Source organism: Coturnix japonica, chromosome 10 (genome assembly GCF_054131305.1).
Source record: "Coturnix japonica strain WE chromosome 10, WE-NBRP24, whole genome shotgun sequence".
NCBI classification, from domain to species: Eukaryota; Metazoa; Chordata; class Aves; order Galliformes; family Phasianidae; genus Coturnix; species Coturnix japonica.
Window position 1 is genome coordinate 1,422,420 of NC_140672.1, and position 20,631 is coordinate 1,443,050.

The window sequence follows — 20,631 nt, forward strand, 5'->3', positions numbered from 1 at the left end:
CCACGGCAGGTAAGGCAGCAGCTCCTCCTGCTCCTCCACTGCGACCCTCCTAGTGATCCCAGTGCCCCAGATCTCACCCCAGTCTCTATTTGGGCATTTCCCCACAGAGAGAATTCCTCAGTTGATGGTGACGGAGATTCCGACACTTGACGCTGCTTTATTTGTATCCTTTTTGACTGCACCGGACACTGCTGTGATGAATTCCAACAACAGCAGAGCAGTGGAGGTGCCACTGCACCTTGTCTCTGTCCCCACTGTCACCTTTGTGGGACCTCAGGCCTCTGCCCAGCCATGGGTAAGAGGTTTCCAGAGACAGGGAGCGCAGCTTCCTCCTGGGGCGCTGCCCCCAAATGTGGTCCAGCTGCCACCTGGGGGGATGCCCCCAAATGTGGTCCAGCTGGTACCTGGGGGGCAGCCCCAAAGTGTGGTCCAGCTGCTACCTGGGGGGCAGCCCCAGACTGTCATCCAGCTGCCACCAGCGGGGATGGCCACTAACGTGGTCCAGCTGCCACCTGGGGGGCTGCTCTTAAATGTGTCCCAGCTGCCACGTGGGGGGCAGCCCCCAAATGTGGCCCAGCTGCCACGTGGGGGGCAGCCCCCAAACGTCCAGCTGCCACCTGGGGTTGTCCCCATGGTTGTGGGTGAGCTCCCAGCTGATGGGCAGGAGTTACCCCTCCTGCTGCTCCTCCCTGGGGGGATGAAGCCGGGCATGCCTCCCCCAAATGCCCCTGCCCAACACCGGCAACATCCCCAGCGGGCAGGGACACTGCAGCCCCAGCAGCCGATGGGGCTGCGGCCTGGGGCCAGGCTGCATGGGAAGCGCCCGCGGTCTGCAGGCAGCTGCCCAATGCAGACCCCCAGCCGCCCTCTGAAGAAGGTCCGCAGAGAACCACCACGGCAGCATCAGGTCATCACCGTGCGCTGCTCCCTGCGCACCCGCCGGGCACAGGAAGGTCAGCCCCTCGGAGATGCTGTGGTGCAAACAAAGGACCAGGGGAACTCAGCACCCACCAACGTGAGCCCCAAACCCACCACGGCTCCACTCACCTGCAGCACCGCAGCACCGGGATCTGGTGGTGAGTTTGGGGGCTGCAGGGTGGGTTGCAGGCTGTCCGCACCGGGTGGCTGTGGGAAAGCTGGCATTGCCACAATGGGAATGTTCTTGCTTTTCCAGCAGCGACACCAAGCTCAGACATCCCGGAGGACATCAAGGATCTCCTGACATCTATGAACAGCTGTGAGTCTGGGGGCTGTAGAGCTTGAAGGGGGTGTTGGCACTGAGTGGCTGTGGGAAGGCTGGCGTTGACCCCCTGGGGATGTTCTTGCTTTTCCAGCAGCAGCATCCAACACTGAGATCCCGGATGACATCTCCGACATGGATGATCTGCTCGCGTGGCTCAACAGTGGTGAGTTTGGAGGCTTCAGAGCTGCTGGGGGGGGGTGTCTGCACCGAGTGGCTGTGGGAAGGCTGTGATCATCATCTGGGGATGTTCTTGGCTTTTCAGAAGTGGCGAGTCTTCAGGAGGTCCCCCAGCAGAACCAGGACCCCGTTAACATCCAAACGGAAGGGACCAAAGATGCTGCTGGCGCGGATGTGATGGCATTCCTTGACAAGCTGCTGTCTGAGCTGGACAGCCAGAGTACGGCAGCTGTCCCCAGCCCAACTGAGCTGCCTGCGCCGACCGCCCTGTGCAATGGCAGCATCCAGGCCACAAAGAGGAAGCTGCCTCAGGGCCAGGATGCTCCAGACCCAAAGCGCCGCGTCTGGAGAAGCTGGAAACAGCCCATGTGCTACCGCAGGAGACACAGCCAGAGACAGCAGTTAAGATCCCTGTAGCCCTGGGCTCCTCGCCAGCTCCTGCAGCAGCAGCGCTCCAGGGGCTCCAACATCAGCCCCAGCCCTACACCTCCAAACCTGGGCTGTCCACCAACAACACCTCGGACTCTATTATGTTATTTTATGATATTTTATTTTGGTTTATATTACGTTAAATTTTGTTTTAAACTATGTTATTTTACGTTTAATTCTGTTATGTTAAACTATGTTACTTTCTGTTCAATTACATTTAATTAAATTAATTAAATTAAATTAAATGCTTCGTATTCACTTTGTTACACCTGCACTCCTTCCTGCAGCACCAAAGCCCCCCCAGACCCCAACACCCACCAGGTGATGCTGGTTGTGGTTGCATTGAGCCAAGAGCTGCAGCTCCTCACTGATGTCCTGCATCAATTCTGCAGTTTCCAACGCCCCCATCGCCTTGTTTTGTGCCTGGGGAAGGAGATGGTCACACACTGAGTGCTGACCTGGGGCACTGGGAGGTTAAAGATGGACACAGACAGCGCTGGGGGGCACTGATTTTGCACATGGAGGTTGATGCTGATACTGGGAGGCAATGGGAGCAGCAGGGGGCACTGGGGAGCTTTGGGCAGCACTTGTTCTGGGGGGGTTCAGGCAGTACCAGGTTTTAACCTCATTAATGCCCCCCAACATCTGCCCCAAGCAAATGCCGGTGATGGGGCAGGAACCGAGCAGTGCATGTGACACCAGGGGTAACGTCACAGAGGGACATTGTGAGCTCAGAGGAGAGGGGCTGGCCTCAGCGGTGACGGAACCCCCGCTGCCACTTTCGATCTGCCACGGCAGGTAAGGCAGCAGCTCCTCCTGCTCCTCCACTGCGACCCTCCAAGTGATCCCAGTGCCCCAGATCTCACCCCAGTCTCTATTTGGGCATTTCCCCACAGAGAGAATTCCTCAGTTGATGGTGACGGAGATTCCGACACTTGACGCTGCTTTATTTGTATCCTTTTTGACTGCACCGGACACTGCTGTGATGAATTCCAACAACAGCAGAGCAGTGGAGGTGCCACTGCACCTTGTCTCTGTCCCCACTGTCACCTTTGTGGGACCTCAGGCCTCTGCCCAGCCATGGGTAAGAGCTGTCCAGAGACAGGGAGCGCAGCTTCCTCCTGGGGCGCTGCCCCCAAATGTAGTCCAGCTGCCACCTGGGGGGATGCCCCCAAATGTGGTCCAGCTGCCACCTGGGGGGATGCCCCCAAATGTGGTCCAGCTGGTACCTGGGGGGATGCCCCCAAATGTGATCCAGCTGGTACCTGGGGGGCAGCCCCAAAGTGTGGTCCAGCTCCTACCTGGGGGGCAGCCCCAGACTGTCATCCAGCTGCCACCAGCGGGGATGGCCACTAACATGGTCCAGGTGCCACCTGGGGGGCTGCCCCTAAATGTGGCCCAGCTGCCACGTGGGGGGCAGCCCCCAAATGTGGTCCAGCTGCCATGTGGGGGGCAGCCCCAAAGTGTGGTCCAGCTGCCACGTGGGGGGCTACCCCCAAATGTGGCCCAGCTGCCACGTGGGGGGCAGCCCACAAATGTGGTCCAGCTGCCACGTGGGGGGCAGCCCCCAAATGTGTCCCAGCTGCCACGTGGGGGGCAGCCCCCAAATGTGGCCCAGCTGCCACGTGGGGGGCAGCCCCCAAACGTCCAGCTGCCACCTGGGGTTGTCCCCATGGTTGTGGGTGAGCTCCCAGCTGATGGGCAGGAGTTACCCCTCCTGCTGCTCCTCCCTGGGGGGATGAAGCCGGGCATGCCTCCCCCAAATGCCCCTGCCCAACGCTGGCAACATCCCCAGCGGGCAGGGACACTGCAGCCCCAGCAGCCGATGGGGCTGCGGCCTGGGGCCAGGCTGCATGGGAAGCGCCCGCGGTCTGCAGGCAGCTGCCCAATGCAGACCCCCAGCCGCCCTCTGAAGAAGGTCCGCAGAGAACCACCACGGCAGCATCAGGTCATCACCGTGCGCTGCTCCCTGCGCACCCGCCGGGCACAGGAAGGTCAGCCCCTCGGAGATGCTGTGGTGCAAACAAAGGACCAGGGGAACTCAGCACCCACCAACGTGAGCCCCAAACCCAGCACGGCTCCACTCACCTGCAGCACCGCAGCACCGGGATCTGGTGGTGAGTTTGGGGGCTGCAGGGTGGGTTGCAGGCTGTCCGCACCGGGTGGCTGTGGGAAAGCTGGCATTGCCACAATGGGAATGTTCTTGCTTTTCCAGCAGCGACTCCAAGCTCTGACATCCCGGAGGACATCAAGGATCTCCTGACATCTATGAACAGCTGTGAGTCTGGGGGCTGTAGAGCTTGAAGGGGGTGTTGGCACTGAGTGGCTGTGTGAAGGCTGGCGTTGACCCACTGGGGATGTTCTTGCTTTTCCAGCAGCAGCATCCAACTCTGAGATCCCCGATGACATCTCGGACATGGATGATCTGCTCGCGTGGCTCAACAGAGGTGAGTTTGGAGGCTTCAGAGCTGCTGGGGGGGGGTGTCTGCACCGAGTGGCTGTGGGAAGGCTGTGATCATCATCTGGGGATGTTCTTGGCTTTTCAGAAGTGGCGAGTCTTCAGGAGGTCCCCCAGCAGAACCAGGACCCCGTTAACATCCAAACGGAAGGGACCAAAGATGCTGCTGGCGCGGATGTGATGGCATTCCTTGACAAGCTGCTGTCTGAGCTGGACAGCCAGAGTACGGCAGCTGTCCCCAGCCCAACTGAGCTGCCTGCGCCGACCGCCCTGTGCAATGGCAGCATCCAGGCCACAAAGAGGAAGCTGCCTCAGGGCCAGGATGCTCCAGACCCAAAGCGCCGCGTCTGGAGAAGCTGGAAACAGCCCATGTGCTACCGCAGGAGACACAGCCAGAGACAGCAGTTAAGATCCCTGTAGCCCTGGGCTCCTCGCCAGCTCCTGCAGCAGCAGCGCTCCAGGGGCTCCAACATCAGCCCCAGCCCTACACCTCCAAACCTGGGCTGTCCACCAACAACACCTTGGCCTCTATTATATTATGTTATTTTATGATATTTTATTTTGGTTTATATTATGTTATTTTATGTTAAATTCTTTTATGTTAAACTCTGTTACTTTCTGTTTAATTACATTAAATTATTTTAAACTATTAAATGCTTCGTATTCACTTTACTACACCTGCACTCCTTCCTGCATCTGGGCAGGACGTCCTGGCACTTGAGGCTGCTGGTGCCGAGTCCATTTGGCTGCGTGTGATGATCATTCACAGGCAGCACTGCGGGCTTTGGCTGATTCCATGAGGAGCCTGCAGAATCACACAGAATCACACAGAATGACCCGGGTTGGAAGGGACCTCAAGGAGCATGTAGTTCCAACCCCCCTGCCTAGCAGGGCCACCAAACATACACATTTACTAGATCAGGTTGCCCAGGAGACACCATAGATCCCCATAGAGACCCCATAGACCGCATAGATCTCCATAGAGACCCCATAGACCCCATAGAGTCACCATAGACCCCATAGAGACCCCATAGACCGCACTGATCCCCATCGAGACCCCATAGATCCCCATAGACCCCATAGATCCCTACAGAGGCCCCATAGACCCCATAGAGACCCCATAGATCAGGTTGCCCAGGGCTCCGTCCAACCTGGCCTTGAACACCTCCAAGGACGGGGCATCCACAACCTCCCTGGGCAGCCTGTTCCAGGACCTAACCACTCTCCTAGTGAAGAACTTCCCCTGTAACATCCAACCTAAATCTTCCCTCTTTTAACTTAAAACCATTTCCCCATGTCCTGGCTATTGTCAGCAGGATGATAAAGGGGTTTAATGAGATTTAATGGGATTTAATGGGATTTAATGAGATTTGATGAGATTTAATGAGATAAAGCACAAAGAAGCGCTGCGAGCAGAGCTGACACAACAGCCCCCACAGCACCTGAGGGCGGCGACCGTTACATCGCGCGCCTAATTTAAACTCGGAGGCGGTGGCCCGGCGTGCGACCCTCCGCGGCTTCGGATTGGTGGAGCGGGAGGAAGGCGCGCTCTGATTGGTCCGCATGTGAAGGGAGGGTGGGAGCAAGGAGGGAGGACTTCCTGCTCGGTGGGCGCTGCCTCAGTCCGCCATGAGGGCCGCGACCCCTCGGAGGGGCAGAGCGGAGGCGGTGGAGTCGCTGTTGTCTCGCTCTCTCAGCCGCCCGGCCACCCCCACGTTGGTCGAGTGTCCCGGGAACGATGATGAGAGGGAAAGGAGGCAGCGCCGGCGCTCTCGGGCGGTGGATCTGCAGCTCGGTGGCACCGAGTCGCCGCTCAGTCTCTGCTCTCCGGTGTCCAGGTGAGTGAAGAGTGAGCAAAGCCTTAAAATGGAGACAAGGGAACACTTTGCTATAGGAAGGGAAAGGGGAACTTCACAGAAACCAAAGGGTAACTGTGGATAGTTTACATTGAAAAGTGCAGGGAAAGGGGGAATTACACTTAGTCAAAATAAAACCAGAGAAGAGGGCAATAAAGATAAGAAGAAATTGTCCAGAGACCTCTGACAAGAAGAAGGATTAGATACACCTGGGCAAGATGATGCTGACGTGGGAGAACGATAACAGCAGATAACACCAAGAAGAAGAATTTCACCCCAAAACAACAGCAAGGGTCAGGAGAAATGAGGGAATGGGGTTGTGAGGAATGGGGCCATAGGGAATGTAATGAATATGTAATCAAACTGAGGAGAAGACTATTGATTATGTATTAGCTTGACCTAGATCTGTAACACACTTTTCTCCTTACGGTGTGCAAGTTTGGAGGAGCTATCCCCCTTGCACCCAGTGCTGCGCAATGCTGGAAGAAACATACTTGCTTTATAACTCGTCTCTGGATTATAGAGTTTGATTCCACAAGTCATAAGGCCGGGCTGCGGGGGGGGGGCTGCGGTGGGCCTTGGTTTCAGTGTCACGGTTTCAATGTTACGGCTGAGTTTCCTTCCCTCAGGCCGGCGGATGCGTCGCTGCCGGTTCTGTCGGGATGGACGAACGCGCAGATCTCGAAGCATTACGCCGCCTGCATCAAACTGTCCGCCGAGAACGTGAGTGGGGGGTCCGTGCTTTGGGGTTGGGGTGATGCTCTGCGATGTGTCACAGCTCCGCAGTGATCATAGAATGGGTTGGATGGCAAACAAGTTCCAGCTCCCTGTCACAGGTTGGGCCACCAACATCCAGATTGCGCCTTGAGGTCCCTTCCATCCTGGGTCATTCTGTGATTGCTACCAGCCCAGGTTGCCCAGGGTCTCACCCAACCTGGTCCTGAGCACCCCCAGGAGTGGTGCATCCACAGCATCTCTGGGCAGCCTGTTCCAGCACCTCAATGCTCTCCCTGTGAAGAACTTCCCCTGACATCCAATCTAAACCTTGAGTTTAAAGCCATTCCCTCTTGTCCTGTCGCTGTCTACCCTGTTGATCCCCTCCTGTTTATAAACCCCTTTTAAATGCTGCCAGTGAGATCTCCTTGCAGCCTTCTCCAGGCTGACAAGCCCAGCTCCCTCAGCTTGTCTTTGTAAGGGAGGTATTCCAACCCTCTGATCATCCTCACACCCTCCTTTGGATCTTCTCCATCAGCTCCACATCTTTTCTGTTGTGAGGGTCCCAGTCCTGGATGCAATACTCCAGATGGGGCCTCATGAGGGCAGAATAAAGAGGGACAGTCACCTCTCCCTGCTGGCCATCACTCTACTGATGGAGCCCAGGCTCCATTGGCATCCTGCTGGCTCATGTTAAGTTTTTCATCCAGCAGGACCCCCAGGTCCTTCTCTGTAGGGCTATTTCTTCCCACAGTCTGTATACATATCTGGGATTACTCCAACCCTAGTGTAAAACCCTGCACTTTGCTATGTTGAACCTCGTTAGGTTCACACAGACCCACCTTTCAGGTTTTTGGGGGTCCCTCTGGATGGCGTTCCTTCTTTCTGATGTATCAGCTGCACCACACAACTTGGTGTAAAGCTGCTTTGGGCCCTTCAAGCAGGTCAGAGTGGGCTGTGAGCACCCCACAGGTTGGTGGTTTGCGGGTTGACAGCATCATGTTCTGGGTTTTGGTTCTCACCTGTGCTTGTATTGCAGAAAATCAACACCAAGAATGTTTTTGGCTTACATCTGATAGACTACATGACAGATATACTGAAACAGAAGGACTCCGAGCTGATCAACTTCAAGGTGAGCTGGTCACGGCGGCGTTGGGTCTTTGAATTTTAGCTCTAATAAATAACACTGTTGCTCCAAGAGTGTTTGAAGCCTCAGGTCTGCATCTTGTCTGCATTTACCTCATGATGTATCTTGTTCCTTTCTCACTAAAAACTGCATCCTCTTTTCCTCTGTCAGATGGCAGCTGGCACCATCGATGCCAGCGCGAAGATCTACGCTGTGCGTGTGGATGTGGTCCATGCTGATACATACAAAGTTCTTGGAGGCTTAGGCAAGGAGCCTGCACCTACAAAAGATGTGGGAGGCCCAGAGGAAGGTGTGCCATTCACTCCTTTTCCACCCATAATCCTTCCCGTGTTCTTCTGTAACACCCCTGAATTTCAAAGCACTGTTTCTTTCTACTAATACATATATATATATCTGGGAGAATACTGCTAGCTTGATGTATTTATTTCTTCTTAAGGGCTGTGAAATACTGAGTTTCTTTGTCTGGGAACATTTGAGATGAAAACCTAATGCTCAGCCCTGTATTTGAGTACTTGGCCAGCTCGTTTTGAGTGCAAAACAGGGATGGCCTAACCTGAAACGTTTGAGAATGAAACACCCCACACTTTGCTGTCCTTTGCTTTGAAACAGAAATGTGTTGTTAGGACAGAAGAGACAAAATCAAAAGAAACTCATTGAGCAGCCACTGAATTATTGGTGGTTTGTGCTGCTGGACACCTATTGGGTAGCTTTATGCCTACTGGGCTTTTGTGTCTGCACACAAAGTCAAGTTCAGTTGTGTTGTCCTTCAGCCATAGGATATCCTTGCAAGTTTTTCTAACCACAGCTTGTATTGCTTTCAGAGGAAGACAGTACAGCTCCCAAGAAAGTTCAAACAAAGAAAAAACATTCCTTCAAAACGATTGAACAGAACTTGAACAACATCAATGTGACAGAGACCAATCGGAGATGTGAGGTGGGTGGAGCAAGGAATGCTCACCTCGTTTTTTGCCTTTCTATTGTTTTCCTTACTGTGCTTTCCCCTCTTGGGCTGTTAGATTCATGTGCACAGCTGAGTTCTGCTATTGTAACACAGTGGTCCTTAATTGTGTCTATTCCTCCTGTGGGAGGCAGTTGTGAGAAACATTCAGGGGTCGTTCTCCCTTTGGCTTTGTATTTACAAATCTTCTGCATCTCACCATCCATCTGTTCCATTCCTTGATTCTGTGCTTGCAGGTTGACCCCATGTTCCAGAAAACAGCAGCATCTTTTGATGAATGCAGCACAGCTGGAATCTTCCTCACCAGCCTACGTACACAGAGCTGTAATAGCGAGCTCCTTTTTGACTCCAAGATCGTGCCTCTCCCATCTTCGGAAACCCTTGTTCTGCCCAACAATGATCCTGTGAATGTGACAGATTTGAAACGTGAGTGCTGGTAACCACTAAACAATTCTGCTATCCAGACATCATTTTCATCTGCCAAGTGTGCTCCTTTTAGTCTCAGCCAACTTGCTTATGCTTTTATTGACTTCTTGGCCACCTTGTGGCACCTTGCTGTGATCCTGTTTGGACTGAGGCTGGTTGCTATCAGGGCTGTGACCCTCGCAGCCTTTTAGATCTCTGCATGCAGCTCAACCTGTTGCACAGCATGTAATTGAGATGAGTGTGCTCCAGGTTAAGGGCTGACCTTTATAGAGTGCTTTAACCCTGTCAGTATTCCTAAACCCCATTACTTTGTTAAGACTCACAGTTTTATGCCCACTCTTCTGTCAGAGATCTGACTGAGCATCCCTTTCTGCTGAGAAATGAGCCTTAAGTGCTTTTGAAACTAAGAATAACACCTGGCATTTGTTTTACTTATTGCTTATTTCATCCTGTGTCTGATATTTCTTTTTTCTTCCTACCTCTAGTGCTGCTAGAAAAGTGTGTTTTAAAACACCCCATCTGTTCTACGCTGGCTGATTTCCAGTTCATGAAGTGGGACGCCGAATCCCATGAGGAGGTACGTAGTTGGCTCTGTGCAGGATCGAATACTTGAGCTGTATTCTCTGCTCTGTCACTCCAGAGCGATCCTGGAGCTGTGTGGGGCAGCAAGGTGTGCTGTGGGGTGCTGTGGCTTTTCCCCTGAGCACCTTCTCTCGCAGTCAGTATCAGCCCTGCTGGATAAGTTTAAGAAGAGCGACCAAGTATTCGATATCAATGCAGAAAGAGACAGTGATGTGGAAGATGATGTTCCTGCCCTGTCAGATGATGACTTCAATGCGGACTCCCCCAGGAGTGTAGCAGCAGAAAATATTGGGGAATTTGCAGGAGACAAATCCCTCATGGTAGTCCATGAGAACAGCAAGAGGTGGGTAGTCACTGCACCATTATAGCTTTGCTTTGATTGCCAGCAACAAGTTAAGATGGCTCTCTGGAGGATCTTCACTTTCCTGTGTGCCTGTTTTCCATCTGGCAATAGTTTGCTTTCTGATCAAGTTTTTGGTACACTGAGGAATGCACATCTCTGCCCTCCAGAAGAACCTTCTTGTATGGTCATGTTCCCTCTTTGGTTGCTTGTCTGCTCTCTCTGCTCCCATTTTCAGCCTGCCCTGCCCAGCTCTTTTTGCAGCAGCCCCACAGACTCCAGACAGTGCAATACTCACTGTTTGCTGATAAGAAAGCAGGAGTCTTGCAGGCTGCTGTCTGTACAGAGCTGGACAGGGTGTTAAACACACTCAGGCCCAATGTATCTCAAAGGAAGGATTTTACTGAGCAGTGTGTGTGCTTCTTTCCAGAACTGATGCGATTTCTTTTGGAGAAGGAGACATAGGGACCATGTGCCTTCATCTCTCCATGAAACCAGGGGAATATTCCTACTTCAGCCCCCGAATTCTGTCAATGTGGGCTGGCCCGGAGCACTGGCACTTCAAACCTCGACACAAATGTATGTATGTATTCAAAGACTGCAGCTCAATGTGCTGCTGCTTTCTGTTGGGAAATGGACAATATGTGAATAAGGAACTGCTGGAGACAGTCTAGATAAGGGCTGCAGAGATAATAAGGACAGGAGCATCTCCCTTCAAAGGAAAGGAACAGAGGAAGTTCTGTATGAATGTGGGGGAGAACTTCTTTCTTTTGTGGTTAACAGCACTGGAACACGCTGCCCAGTGAGGTTATGGTTTCTCCTCTGGAGATATTCAGAATGTATCTGGATGGGGTGTGCAGCCTGCTCTAGGGATCCAACTTTAGCAGGGGAGTTGGACTGGATGATCTCCAGAGTTCCCTTCCAACCCTGTGATTCTGTGAGCCATAAAGCAAAGGCAGCAGAGATGAGACAACTCTGCATGCTCACGTTGGGAGTTTCCTTCCTTTCTGCAGCAAGCGTTGACTCTGAGAAAGAGAACAAGAAGAAGAAGGCAAAGAAAGCATTTGAAGTGAACTTTGATGAGGATATTGACTTTGAGACCTATTTCCGTAAGACAAAGGTATGCACTGAGTTTCTGCCTCTGTTCTGTGCATCTTAGAGCTGCCATCAGCAGGTGACTCACCATTGTTCTCTTATGGAAGCTCTGTAAGCACAGCACCAAGCACGTTCCTTGGTGCAGGGTCTTCTGGCTCCAAATCTTAGAGTTTTACCAACCTCAAAGTGAAGAATCAGGCTGGATTCTTTCTGGCCAATAATACCCTGTCGTGAACCGAGACCCCACAGAAAGCTGCGTTGAAGTCACTGCATACAGTGTAAAACTCATCTTTGGAAGCACTTCAGAACTTCTTTCAAACAAATATCCACGTTTGGTCATAGAATTTAAGAATTATAGAATGCCTTGAGCTGGGAGGGACCTTAAAGATGTGTTGGGCTGCTTGCTACCCACCAGCTCAGGCTGCCCAGGGCCCCATCCAACCAGGCTGTGAAGAACTCTGTGTGATCTGTTCCAGAGCCTCGCTCACCCTCTAGTAAAGAATTTCTTCTAAATATTGAATGTGAATCTGTCTTTTTAGTATAAAACCATTCATCCTTGTCATGTCATCATCTGCCCATGTAAGAAGTTGATTCACATCTGAGTACTGGAAATCACATGGATTATGGCATTACCTTCTGCAGGCTGCTTTAACTCTGAGCAAATCCATTCTGGAAAACCAGAACGTGAAGAGCACCACACTTCCTGCAGACTTCAACTACAACCCGAACAACATCGTCCAGCTGTTCCTCAAACCAGCTGCTAAGGTAAGAGGCTTCTCCAGAATCTTCTTTGTAATGTTCTGTGCACAGAATCACTCTTTAATCTGCTTGAAGTGCCTCTGGGATGCTCCTCAGGGCAAGAAATGAGCCAGTGTGATGCTTGTTAGTGAACTAACCCTCTTGTGCATGGTTGTTGTGCTCTATGGGGGGATTGCTGGGTGGTACATGAGGAGGAAGAGGCAGCAGGCTGGAGAAAGGGGTGGCAGTGAATGAGATGTGGGCAATGCTTGGGGAAAACCTCTCGTTTCCTCTTTCCTGATGTTGCAGTCTCATCTCTGCAGCTCTTCAGGCTGCCTGAGGCCGGAAGCTCGTTGGATCATGAAGATGAGATCGGCGAATATGATTACAATAACCCCAATGACACCTCCAATTTCTGCCCTGCAGCACAGGTAGCTGGGAGCCTACATTTCTTTATTGCCTACATTTGACCTTCAGCTTTCTGCTAGGCCAATGCTGCAGGTCTCATATGGCCCCACAGTGGTGGGAGAGCCTTCATCTCTCATCTTCCCATGTAGAACAGCCTTCTGATAGTCTGTGCTTTAGATCTCTGGTGGGTTTAGCTTTAATTCAGTCTTTTTGCTGTCAGAAGAGGCTGAAGATCATTCATCCACGGGGCAGTGCAGCTATCACCGCCCTCCTGAGGGGTGGGCACTCAGTGCAGGAAATCTGCAGCTCCTCCGAGATGTCTGGGGGTGGCTTCACTGATGTCTCTCTTTTTGACCAGGCTGCAGACAGTGATGATGACAACGAGCCCGTTCAATTCATGGGCCAAACAGAGTTCAACCTTACCTCTCACCCCGAGGGTCAAGATCACGAGCTCAATGGGGTTGATGGAGTTGATATCACGATGTACGGGGAGCTGAACCTCATCGCTGAGCCTCAGAAGGTAAGGACTTGTGCTGTGCCCAGCTGTGAGCTGCTGACTGAGCAGCTCTGCAGGGTCTCCAGGGTTTTACTAGTGGATGCTTTATTCTGGGATGATGTTATTGCTGTAGGAAAATCAAGTTTGGGTTGTTCCTTTGGTTTGTGAGGACGCTGATGCTGTTGCTGCTCAGTTGCTCTGTGCTAACCCCGAATGCCTTTCCCTCAGGTCAATAAGATTGCGATTCAGTACGCGAAGACAGCCAAGAAAATGGACATGAAGAGGTTGAAACAAAGCATGTGGGACCTTCTTACTGATATACAGAGAAACTCAGTGGCACAGGTGAGTGGAGGCAGAGCCGGGTGCTTTAGCAGGCCTGAAGAGCAGAGCATACCTTGCATGTAACAATACTTGGCTCCCAAGGGGATTGTCATGGGCACATTAGTGGTAATTCCTTAACAATAGCCTTGCTCCCATGGGGTAGTTGTGAAGGATGGACTGTGAGCAGTGATGTGCAGTTCTCTGAGTGTGAGGCTGAGCCCCGGGGAGCAAAAGCTGCCTCAGCATTGTGTGTCTTTGTGCTGAATAGATTGAAGATGTGGAGAAACAGAGCGACAAGTCAGTGGTGACAGGGGAAAAGGCCTTCAGCAGCGTCACAAAGGAACTGATCTACAGGTACGGAGCCCTACAGAAGGTTGGACAGGTTGTGTTTGGCTTGGCTGAGTCTTTGCTAATGGGATGAATGAGGTAGAGAATATCAGAGGCTGGGGATAACGTGCAGCTTATCTTGGACTTGCAGACATCCTCTACCCACAATCTCAGGCTCTGGAATCCTGACCTCCCTTCTCTTCCTTAGGTTGCCTTCTGTGATGGCTAAAAATCTGTCTGTCCCTTTGGCCTTTGCCTGCCTCTTGCACTTGGCAAATGAGAAGGTAAGTGCAGTGTGTGTTTGCAGGATGGGGGTAGGAGCAGCGGGCAAAGCACGCAGCATTTTTACATCAGAATCTTACAGTTTGATCCCATTTCATGTTTATAGTGAGCACAAATGAGGTGGATGTGCTGGGAATAAAAAGCTCAGTATTTCCAGCTTCACTTCTGACTGCTGCCAGATGTGAGGGGGGAAAGGTAGAGGGGTGCGAAGCACATCACTGCTTCATGTTACCATTCATCTCCCTGGGTCTCCTGAAAGCAGCTGTTTATTTGCTTTTCAGAACCTGAAACTGAACAGCACGGAGGACCTGTCTGATGTCATTGTGAGACAAGGAGACTGAGCCGCGTGTGGAGCAGCTCAGCCAGGCTGACCCCCATGCTGGAGCTTTGCTCCCCAGCTGGGCAGTGCTTGTTCTGCAGCAGGGGCAGGTTTTCCTCCTCCCAGCATCGCTGAGAAGCCCTGCTGCTCTGTGGGTGACTGAACTGCAGACGTGGTCCCACCTACTAAACCTGGAGGCCACACAGAGGCCATACAGACGGCCAGCTGCTGCTCGGCCTGCCCCCTTCCACCCATCCCTCCTTCCCGGGATGAGGAGCAGAGTTGTGCAGTTCCTCTGAACTCTGTGTCACTGGTTGCCTGTAACTCAGTACACTGAGCGACTTAGCGACGTTTCCAGTTCTCATGGTCATTTACCTTTGTCTGGTCATTCCCTGACGTGACTGATACTGAGCTCCCCAATAATAAATTCCTACTGACTTTGTTACATCTGTGGCCAGGGGCAGAGGAATCTAAAGCAAGAGGGGCTAAAATAAAACAGGTGTTAAGGGAGCAGCAGGAGCAGGGCTTGTGTCTGGGGGCTGAGGAGCCCTGTGAAGGGGCAGCTGGAGGGTTGGCATTAAATGCAGTGACTTGCTGGGGGGAGTTGTACTATAACTCCACGGGTGCTGCTGTGACAGATGTGTGAGGGGGGGCAGTGAGCAGGTGGATGGTTGGTGGCTGCCCAGAGTCAAAGCGGTGCAGCCCTGTGACACCAGCAGGAGTTGGAGCATCATCATCATCATCAGCCACACAATTAAGAAATAATGCTTTTATTGATTGATTTGTAATTACAATAGAAACCTGGACACTCACAGCTGATGGTAGAAGCTGTTGTTCAGGAGGGGGATGTGGTCCCCAACCCCAGGGAGGCTGCTACCATCCCCTGTAGGATGGCAGTGGCTGGTGGGGCTGCTGGGCTCATTCTGCACCACTTAGTGGAGTAGGACATTGCTGGGCCTGGGGGGTGGTGATGTGCTGGGCCACATCAAAGGCCTTGCACAAGGCCAGGCAGCTGCACATCCACCAAGCTGCCCAACCCAACAATCCTCTGAGCACCTCCAATGCAGCAGGTGCTCACCTGGTTAATGTCCAACAGAGGGGACCAAAGACACTGACAGTATTTGAAGAGCAAAGTCTCCCTGATGAGCTGCTGTGGTGCATCGATGCCACACAACCACTGAGCCCAGCTGTCCCCAGCAACCTCAACACAGCTCTGTTATCACAGCGCTCCCTGACTTTCCCATGACCAGCAGGGAGCAAAGCAGAGGCTGAGGCTGAAGCCAGGCCAGCAGTGAAGCCAGGCCCAAGTTGCTGCCCTGCAGGCCTTTCCTGCTCCCCCAGCACAGCACCAGAGCTGCCCGTACCGACCCCCATGGATGTCCCTGCTCCTCCTTCACCCAGCACTGCACATCTGATAGGAGAGGCACAGCAGAAGTAGCCCCGGGTGGTTCTCACCCGTCTGGCACTCCCCTCCTTTCCATTGAACCCATCTCCCTTTGTCCCATCATCTCCCCCAATGAAGAGCTCCTTTCCCTCCACAGCAGAAGCCAAGCACTGCAGGCTTTTGCCATTTCCATGAGGTGCCTGTAGAGATGGGAGCTGCTGACAGCACGGCTAAATGCCCTGTGCTCTCCTTCCTCCTGGAGCAGCGCTGGAATAAAGAACATGCCGATGGCAGAGCAACTCGATGGCATTTATGCCTCCACCACCGGATGTAAATGCAGCAGCCGATTATTGCCAGCAGCACAGAAACAAACACAGCTATTCCACCTTTCAAGCAGTACATGGGGTCATCTTTCACGACGACCCCATTGGTGGCTCCTTTATCAGATGTACCTGAAAGAACAACTGTGGTCAGTGCTGCACCTCGTGCCCAGCAGGCACTCCCAGAAGAGCTCTGCCATAACAGAAGCTCCGACCGTCAGCCACAGAGCTCTGCACGGCCTTCACCTGCGGCACCAGCTGCTCTCATGTCCTCTGTACCCCCAGGGAAGGTGGAGATGGGCTGCGTGCGGCTGCTGCCCTGCTGAAATACGGGCAGGGAGCAAAGTAGAGGCAGAGGCTGAAGCCAGGACTGCAGGGAGGAAAGGCCACTAAAATCCCCTATAGGATCGAGGTGGGGGTGGTGGTGGGGGTGGTGGCCGGTGGGGTCTCTCTGGGGGATAGATGGGGCTGGCGGGGGGGGGCAGCATCCAGACAGGACGTCCTGGCAATTGAGCCCGGTGATGCCGAGTCCGTCTGTCTGTGTGTGATGATCCATCACGGGCAGCACTGTGGGCTTTCGCCATTTCCATGAGGTGCCTGTAGAGATGGGAGCTGCTGAGAGCACGGCTAAATGCCCCGTGCTCTCCTTCCTCCCGGAGCAGTGCTGGAATAAAGAACATGCCGGTGGCAGAGCAACTCAACAGCATTTATGCCTCCACCGCTGGATGTAAATGCAGTAGCCAATTATTGCCAGCAGCACAGAAACAAACACAGCAATGGCACCTTTCAAACAGTACATGGGCACATCTTTCACGGGGATCCCATTGGTGGCTTCTTTATCACCTGCAGCTGAAGGAACAATGGTCAGTGCTGCGCCTCGTGCCCAGCAGGCGATCTCAGCAGAGCTCTGCAACAACAGAAGCTCCGACCGTCAACCACAGAGTCATCCAGTGGGGCTGAGTCCATCTATTGGTGGGCAGCACTGCAGGCTTTGGCTGATTCCATGAGGCACCTGCAGAGATGGGAGCTGCTGTTTTGCTACTGTGCTGACTGACTGCTACAGCCTGCAGGCACAATGTGATCACACACTGGTGAGAAGCTTCACTGACTGTTGGAACCTCCTTGATCCGTGGTGACAGGCAGGGGGCAGCAGAGCCTGCATGGCGTCCACGCTTGAGGGAGCTACACCCGGGGGGGCTCCCCTGCAGCTGTGCATGCTTTCCACTAAGCCCCATCTGCTGCTTTCGTCCACTTGTCAGCTGTATCACGCTGAGCAGACAGCCTGTCCGGCTGTGAAGGGATGCAGGTCTCAGACCAGGCAGTGGCTGCTGCAGAGAGAGGAGCTGCTAAGGGCACAGTAGAAACCCCTGCCCTTCCTTCCTACCCAGCGCCTGGCACAGGCCAACCTCAGCCCCACGGTGCGTCACAACTTCCCGCCTCCCGCATGAGCGGCGCCATTTTGTTTCCCCGCCCTCCAACGTCTTCCCGCCTTCGCCGCCATTTTGTTTTCCCGCCTCCCGCCTTCGCCGCCATTTTGTTTTCCCGCCCTCCACCGTCTTCCCGCCTTCGCCGCCATTTTGTTTTCCCGCCTCCAAACGTCTTCCCGCCTTCGCCGCCATTTTGTCTTCCCGCCTCCCACCGTCTTCCCGCCTTCGCCGCCATTTTGTTTCCCCGCCTGCCAACACGTCTCCCCTCCTTCACCACCATTTTGTTCCCTCCCATTTAACTCCTTACCCAGCGCTACTTCAACACCCGCCCCACATTCCCTTTGCCATTTTTCCTCTCCAATTTCTCCTGGTCGCCGCATCTCCACGTCCCACCCTCCCCAGTGTCGTTTCTCTCATTTCCCGCCTCTCTGTTCCTCTCCGGCTCCACAGCGTCCCACCGTCCTCCCATACCCGAACCCGCACGTACCCGCAGCACTGCCAGCCTCAGACGGGTCGGGGGGTTCCTCACGGAGCACGACAGCGTCAAGTAACGACGCCATGACGAAGGCAGCGGAGATGAGGCTGCTCTCCTCCTCTCGCTGCTGACGAGCCGAACCGTTTCGCTTCACAACGCAAAATGCGCAGCGCAATGGCGGCCTCTCCGCCCCCGTGTGACGTAGTTCTGAGGCGGTGCTCTGACGTAGCGCAGATATAAGTCAGCCGTTACAAAGCAGCGGCCGTTAATTTCGGCGCGGCGTGCGGCGGAGAAGGAGCTCTGCCCCGATACGACAGAGGTTCAGCTTATGGCCCTTCCTCGTGTGACAACGGCAGAGATTTCCCAGTCGGTGAAACGCACTGAGCCGCCTGGGGGACGACATCAAACCTCCAATGTGCTGTACGCGCTGCTCTGTATCGCGACCTCACCACGGGGTGAGAACGGAGCCCGACATGGCGCTGCGTCACGGCTGGGGAGGAACTGGGACTTTCGTCTTCTCTCCGCGTTCCTGTCCCGGGTCACTGAATCTCGTCTGCAGTGGAGCAGGATGGGGCTTTAGGAGGAAAACAAGGCTGATAAGGCAGAGCCTGCTGGGATGAGGGAGCAGCTCACCAGTATTTCTGCCTCAGCCGCTGGATGCAAATTCTCACTCCTGCAGCCGTGCCTGGCTGATACAGGAATGAGAGCTGGCAGCTCACACAAGAAGTAAAAAGCCACAACATCGTCGTGCCATCCACTGTAGCTTCTGTCCCAGGGACTCAGCCTGACTTCCTGCTCCCCATTCCACTCAGTTTTCCTCACACACCTGCTCCTGGTGTTCACCACAGAACAGCACCGACCTTCCAGCAAGAAGATGATTATGAGTCAGCCATAGCTGCCCACGCTCGTGCCATGCTGTCACCACGAGCACAGCCACAGCATTGTGAGTTTAGGGGAGAGGGGCTGAACCCTTTGCTGCCACACTTGAGCTGCTATAGCAGGTAAGGGAGCAGGATCCTCCTGCTCCTGGCACTGCGGCGCCAAGTGATATTGTGCCCCAGATCTCACCCCCCAGCTGTGCTCCAGCTCCCACCTGGGGGGTGCCCGTAGTTGTGGGTCACCTCCCACTTGGGGGACAGCAGTTACCCCTCCGCATCCTTCTCCATATGCTGCCTGTACTGACCCCCATGGATGTCTCTGCGCCTCCTTCACCCAGGACGGTTAAAATCCCCCATACTCTCCTTCCACCTGGAACAGAAGTGGAATAAGTGGGGTGGTGATGTGCTGGGCCACATCAAAGGCCTTGCACAAGGCCAGGCAGCTGCACATCCACCAAGCTGCTCAACAGTCTCCATCAGCTGCACCTGAAGGAGCAACTGTGGTCAGTGCTGCGCCTCGTGCCTCACCAGAACTGCTTTCCAGAAACGTTCTGGGAGGCCACGAGAATCACCATAGAAGTTCCAACCGTCAGTCATAGAGCTCTGCATGGCCCTCAGCTGCGGCAGCAGCTGCTCGCACATCTCTGTGCCTTCAGGGAAGGTGGAGACGGGCTGCGTGCAGCTGCTGCCCTGCTGAAATACGGGTAGGGAGCAAGAGGCAGAAGCCAGGCCAGCAGCGTGCTGGACGCCTGCAGGACAGGCCACTATGGGCAGCCATCTGAATTGCTGCCCTGCAGGCCTTTCCTGCTCCCCCAGCACAGCACCAGAGCTACAACAGTCTCCATCAGCTGCACCTGAAGGAACAAGGGAGGAAGGCCACTACCATCCCATTTATGATGGGGGCTGCAGGAGCCACATGGGGGGCGGCATCCAGACAGAACGTCTGGGCACTTGAGCCCGGTGGTGCCGAGTCCGTCTTTCTCCATATGTTTCTTTCATGGGCAGCACTGCAGGCTTTCACCATTTCCATGAGGTGCCTGCAGAGGTGGGAGCTGCTGAGAGCACGGCTAAATGCCCCATGCTCTCCTTCCTCCCGGAGCAGTGCTGGAATAAAGAACATGCCGGTGGCAGAGCAACTTGATGGCATTTATGCCTCCACCACCAGATGTAAATGCAGCAGCCGATTATTGCCAGCAGCACAGAAACAAACACTGCTATTCCACCTTTCAAGCAGTTCGTGGGGTTGTCTTTCACGATGACCCCATTGGTGGCTCCTTCATCAGCTGCACCTGAAGGAACAATGGTCAGTGCTGCACCTCGTGCCCAGCAGGCGATCTCAGCAGAGCTCTGCAACAACAGATGCTCCAATCGTCAGCCACAGAGCTCTGCACAGAACGAAGCAGGGCACGTTTCAGACACACCAGCCGCTGAACTGAGCGCTCTTTGGGGAAGTCCATCCAAACTATCACAACTGGGATGTTGTGGGGAAGCTGGGACGAAGATTTTCGCCAAGGCCACACAGCCACCAAGTCCAGCCATCCCCAGCAGCCTCAACATGGCTCTGTTCATGGCGAGCAGGGAGCAAAGTAGCAGCAGAGGCAGAGGCGAGGCCAGCAGCGTGCTGGCTGCCTGCAGGACAGGCCACTATGGGCAGCTCTCTGAATTGCTGCCCTGCAGGCCTTTCCTGCTCCCCCAGCACAGCACCAGAGCTACAACAGTCTCCATCAGCTGCACCTGAAGGAACAAGGGAGGAAGGCCACTACCATCCCATTTATGATAAGGGCTGCAGGAGCCACATGGGGATGGCAACCAGACAGAATGTCTGGACACT

The 20,631-nt window shown here is 53.9% G+C and overlaps 3 protein-coding genes and 1 long non-coding RNA gene across 5 annotated transcripts; 3 read left to right on the plus strand and 1 right to left on the minus strand.

Moving 5' to 3' along the window:
• The first annotated feature begins 63 nt into the window (after window positions 1-63).
• LOC146759120 (uncharacterized) lies at window positions 64-1,837 on the plus strand. Its single transcript, XM_085510797.1, has 4 exons — window positions 64-1,076; window positions 1,175-1,237; window positions 1,335-1,406; window positions 1,506-1,837. The coding sequence occupies exons 1-4, from the start codon at window positions 125-127 to the stop codon at window positions 1,835-1,837; spliced, it is 1,419 nt and encodes a 472-aa protein (XP_085366923.1). The 5' UTR covers window positions 64-124.
• Window positions 1,838-2,701: 864 nt separating this feature from the next.
• LOC146759121 (uncharacterized) lies at window positions 2,702-4,112 on the plus strand. Its single transcript, XM_085510798.1, has one exon. It carries the CDS (start codon window positions 2,763-2,765, stop codon window positions 4,110-4,112), a length of 1,350 nt encoding a protein of 449 aa, XP_085366924.1. The 5' UTR covers window positions 2,702-2,762.
• Window positions 4,113-5,931: 1,819 nt separating this feature from the next.
• Window positions 5,932-14,761, plus strand: NCAPH (non-SMC condensin I complex subunit H). 2 transcript variants are annotated; one of them, XR_001559308.3, is made up of 17 exons: window positions 5,932-6,145; window positions 6,793-6,886; window positions 7,917-8,009; window positions 8,175-8,313; window positions 8,846-8,958; window positions 9,219-9,408; window positions 9,894-9,985; window positions 10,128-10,333; window positions 10,761-10,909; window positions 11,344-11,450; window positions 12,068-12,190; window positions 12,473-12,594; window positions 12,930-13,091; window positions 13,296-13,409; window positions 13,657-13,742; window positions 13,924-13,999; window positions 14,279-14,761. XR_001559308.3 is itself a non-coding variant. In XM_015882881.3 (17 exons), exons 1-17 carry the CDS (start codon window positions 5,937-5,939, stop codon window positions 14,336-14,338), a joined length of 2,121 nt encoding a protein of 706 aa, XP_015738367.2. In that variant the 5' UTR covers window positions 5,932-5,936; the 3' UTR covers window positions 14,339-14,761. The 2 variants fall into 2 exon arrangements, 1 of the variants encoding a protein (XP_015738367.2); XM_015882881.3 differs by having other exon boundaries at window positions 12,487-12,594.
• A 304-nt stretch (window positions 14,762-15,065) lies between these two features.
• On the minus strand, window positions 15,066-18,101 carry LOC107323614 (uncharacterized). The gene is made up of 2 exons (XR_014932218.1): window positions 17,935-18,101; window positions 15,066-17,348 (listed from the first exon to the last, which is right to left on the minus strand). It is a non-coding gene; the product is annotated as an uncharacterized LOC107323614 (long non-coding RNA).
• Between the last annotated feature and the right edge of the window lie 2,530 nt (window positions 18,102-20,631).